This window comes from Hipposideros armiger, unplaced genomic scaffold (assembly GCF_001890085.2).
Source record: "Hipposideros armiger isolate ML-2016 unplaced genomic scaffold, ASM189008v1 scaffold_388, whole genome shotgun sequence".
In the NCBI taxonomy this organism is placed as follows: Eukaryota; Metazoa; Chordata; class Mammalia; order Chiroptera; family Hipposideridae; genus Hipposideros; species Hipposideros armiger.
This window is the reverse complement of record NW_017731738.1, coordinates 973,736-977,757: the sequence shown is the minus strand read 5'-3', so window position 1 is coordinate 977,757 and position 4,022 is coordinate 973,736. Positions and strand designations below refer to the sequence as shown.

Below are 4,022 nucleotides of genomic sequence, written 5' to 3'. Positions count from 1 at the left end.
GGGGAGTGGGAGAAGAGGAGGTGGCACCTGCCTGAGCCAGCTCTAAGCTGCCTTCTGCCACTGTCCGCCTTCTCTGAAACCTGCTAGGCTCTACATCTGCAGTCCTAGAAGGTGTCACCACCATCCTACACCTAGACACACCTCTGACACTTCCTTCTCATTCACAATAGTCACCAAGTCTGCTTGAGGGTACCATTTCCAAAATCCATCCCCTCTTCCTCTCCAGTCCCTTAGATGCCTCTGTCATCTCTTGCCTGAATAACCGCAGCAACCTCCTCCTAACCCTCCACCTCCACTTTCTCTCCACCTGATCCACCTTTCCCCCTGGCACAGCGCTGGTCCTGCCACGTTCAGATCAATGCCTTTCAATGGCACCCCAGGTCTCAGGGATAAAGTCCAAATTTCCAAGACTGGATTTGATGACCTCCTCCAGGAGCTTTCATTGGGCCCCTTTGCCAAAGGAGCTCTCTCCCTCCCTTGAGCTCCCACTGCTCTTCGCCTGCTCCTATCTTATGGCTTGAGTCACTTCCCACCTCTCACTGGAGCCAGTGGTGCCTATCTATCCACCTCCACCCACCCCCAATCAGCTTTATGATTCATTTTACAATTCACATGAACACTTCTCAGGACAGTGCCCTCTACAGCACTGGGTCAACAGCATGATACAGAGCTGACAGATGGTGGAATGAAGGGAAGAGAAAGAGGGAGAGAAGGAAGAGAGGGAAGGGTGGAGGGAGGGAGGAAGGGATTGAAAAACGGACACACAGCTGAATAGTAGCAGTTCGGAAAAACTGTATTTTACGGAAGAAGCCAGAAACAACTGACTAAAATACAGCTTCAGAGAATTTCTTATCGCTTAATCTATGGAGTTGGTTTTTCAAAATGCTCTCACATCTGCCATGCTCTTGCCCCATCACCACCTACCATCCTGTTCTTTAACGTTATGACAACTCCTTGTGTCACCTTTCCATACTGTGAAGGATCCTGGGGGTTCATGGGCTACCCTCATTGTACAGATGGGAAAACCAAGGCACAGAGAGGAAAAGAGCCTTGCTCAAGATCACACAGCAAGTGATTAACAGAGCCAGGGCTGAAAGCCGGACCTGTCAGTACAGTTAAGGCAGATTAAGACCAATGTCAAGGAAAGCCACTTACTCCCAGCACTGGTTTCTCATGAGTCCAGATCTTGAGAACAGATTCAAGAAGGGACCCAGCCTCACACACCTGAGGCTGATGACCCCAGCTTGCCATGAAGCAAGACTTCTGAACTCTGTTCAACAGCAATTCATTAAGAGCCTCCTGTGAGCAGCAACTATGCTGAGATAGACACGGCCCTTGGGCGCCAGAAGTGAGGTGTCTTTTGGGGGGAAAAAAGTCTATGGCTGGGTAGTCCCAAACTGACTGCTGGGATGGCTACAACAAAGAAGACAATGGGTGAAGCCATCCCTGGGGGACAGAGGGTAGAAATCAGAGATGGGCTCCCAGCCCAGGAGTTGAACCTAGAAGGATGGGGAGAGTTTTCAACCTCAGAGAAGTGAGACAGACAGAGTGGGTGCTGGGAAAGGGAGCCCAGGGGAAGGGACCAGCGTGCCAGCTTCAGGATAGGTGAGTGCAGGGGGAGATAAGGGGTGGTGACCAATTCCCAGAGGACCCTAAGTTGGGGCTGAAGAATGTGTCCTCTTTCACCTGCAGACAATGGAATGGAAGGTGTTAGGGAGCGACAGGATACGATCTGCATCTTGGAAAGTTCATTCGGGACAGCCACAGTGGATGGGCCTCCAAAATTCAGAGATAAGGGGACGCAGGAGTCTGTACACGGGTAGCGCCCGGCATCCTGGCATACAGAGGGGGTGCAGGACAACGACAAAAGGATGCTCGAGGTGTCCTTAGGAGGGTTGATTGGGGCACACCACTTTGCAAGCCAGAGATGCTGTCACAGTTTGGTGGCTGTTTCCAATTCCTAACTCTGTCCTGAAACTAAGCAAAAAGACACGCCTTGGCCGGACGCCGAGCGCTAATCCCATCAGCGCCTGGAAGCCCGCCCTGACGCAATCTCTGGCTCGCAGACAGGGAGACCCTCCCTCGGTCTCGCGTTCCCTCCCTCTCTCCCGGTGGCCCGACGGCCACCCCAGCTTCCTGGCTGCCCCGGAAACTGCCCGCGCTGCGCCTCCTGGCGCTTCGCCCCGAGCGCCGCTCCATCCTGCGCCCGGGGTCCCGCAGCGCAGCCGAGCCTTGTCCTCGCGCAGAGGCAGCAGCCCAGCTACCCCGGGGATCCAGCCCGCCGCAGGGGAGGATGACAGACAGCATCGCAGGGCCCGGGGTACTCCCAAGCCATCCCCGCATCCCGGCCCCGCCGGCCCGGTGGGCTCACCTGACTTGCCCATGGCCGGCTCCGCACGCTCCTCGGCTCCGGCTGCCGCTGTGTTGCGCTGTGTTCCCTGACCAGCCCCGCGCCGCTAGGATAGCGGAGGAGGAGGCCGGGCTGCCGCAGCCCCTCCCCCGAGTGGCCCGGCCCCCCGCCTTATAAGGCAGCAGCAGCTGCTGGCGATGGCGCCCGGAGCCACCCCTCCGGCTGCCCGGAGGAGGTGCCGCGCGTCCCGCGCTACGCGAGCCTCCCCACCCGGCTCTGGAGAACTTGCCCGGTGTAGGGACCCCAGTGATTGCCCGGGACTCTCCATGTGCGGACCAGGAACCTGGGACCTCCCAGATCTCAGCCCGGAGCTGTGTCCTTTCCGTAGGCGGAATCCCGCTCCTCCCAGCAGGTTCCCGGTACAGCTACTCAGCCGCGGACGAGCTGCGAGGACCACAGTTTCACTGTCGCTGCCTGATGGACGGTGCCGCGCGCCCCCCCCCCTCCCCCCGGCTCTATCACCAGGAATCGGTGCTCTCCCCGCCTGAGCCCCGAGTATGCTGCCTTCCCCTCCCCAGTGACACCGGGCTCCGAAGGACGTGTCCCAGGACACACCCTCTAGTGCGAGTCCGGGTTGGAGTTGGAGTGCTAGCACATCTCTGCCCTTTGAAGTCCTACCCGTCCCTCAGGGCCTTTGAGTCCCTTCAGCTTCCAGAGGCCCTGGCCTTTCCTGACCTTGGGGGCAGTGGTCAGTACACACCTGGCACTGGGTAGACTTGGTGTCAGTCATGGTCTGGCCCCTGTGTGAGAAGAGCACTGGCGTGAAGGCATAGCCTGGGTCACCTGTGGAGTTATCCTCAGAATAACTCCTTACTGGGAAACGGGCTCAGTAAATTGTAATTAGAGGAAGCTGATTTTAAGACCTTTTAGTAATTGGGCACGGAAATGAACTGACTTGCTGACGATAAGGCTAGGTACTGCCCTGTCTACTCCCTCCTACTATATCAGGCAAATACACTGACTAGATTTTAGTACTTTCAGTGTTAAAGGGTTAGAAAGCTGGGGCCCATCCTGAATCAAAAGAAATTTCCAGTGCTAGGTGAGGCTCTAACCCCTTATATTCAATTCCCTCTCCCATTTTGCCAACAAGTCCCCATTGAAATGACCAAATGAACCCAGTCGGAAGAATTCCATATCACTGCTAGAATCTCTAGAAGGCTGTTTCCACTTAACCAAAGCTTCAAGGCCATGCATGAGTGGAGACAGCTGAGCACAGTGGAGCCACTCACTGCATGCAGAGGGAAACACATCTAGGGACCACCAAGTTTCATTCACATCTCCTTGTACAGAGATGAGGGCTGAGGTGACAGAGGGCCCGAGAGTGGGTGGGGGACAAAATCTGAACTTAATGGCACATTTGGAATCTGTGGGCCTTAGAGCTGGCCTTAACAGCAGGCACATGGCAGGTACAGTGTGCTGAATGAAGTTAGGGCAGTGTCAAAGTTGCCCCCTACCAGGGCAGTGGGCTGGTTGGAGGGGGAGTCATTGCCCAGATGGTCCTAGCTGGTACCCAGGCAACAGGCCGAGACAAGAAAGATGGCAACAAAGATCAGACACAAAGAGTGTCTGACCCAAGTTATCATTTCTTTTTTGTTGTATGTCCCATTTAAGA

The 4,022-nt window shown here is 55.7% G+C and overlaps 1 protein-coding gene across 2 annotated transcripts in view; it reads right to left on the bottom strand.

Annotated features, from left to right (window-relative positions):
- GLIPR2 (GLI pathogenesis related 2) overlaps nt 1-2,480 on the bottom strand; it is a 19,703-nt gene extending 17,223 nt beyond the window's left edge. For both annotated transcript variants that reach the window (XM_019663268.1, XM_019663269.1), the window contains exon 1: nt 2,372-2,480. In XM_019663268.1, the coding sequence (XP_019518813.1) occupies nt 2,372-2,384 (13 nt within the window). In that variant the 5' untranslated portion in view covers nt 2,385-2,480. The remainder of the gene's footprint in view (nt 1-2,371) is intronic.
- Nucleotides 2,481-4,022: the final 1,542 nt, after the last annotated feature.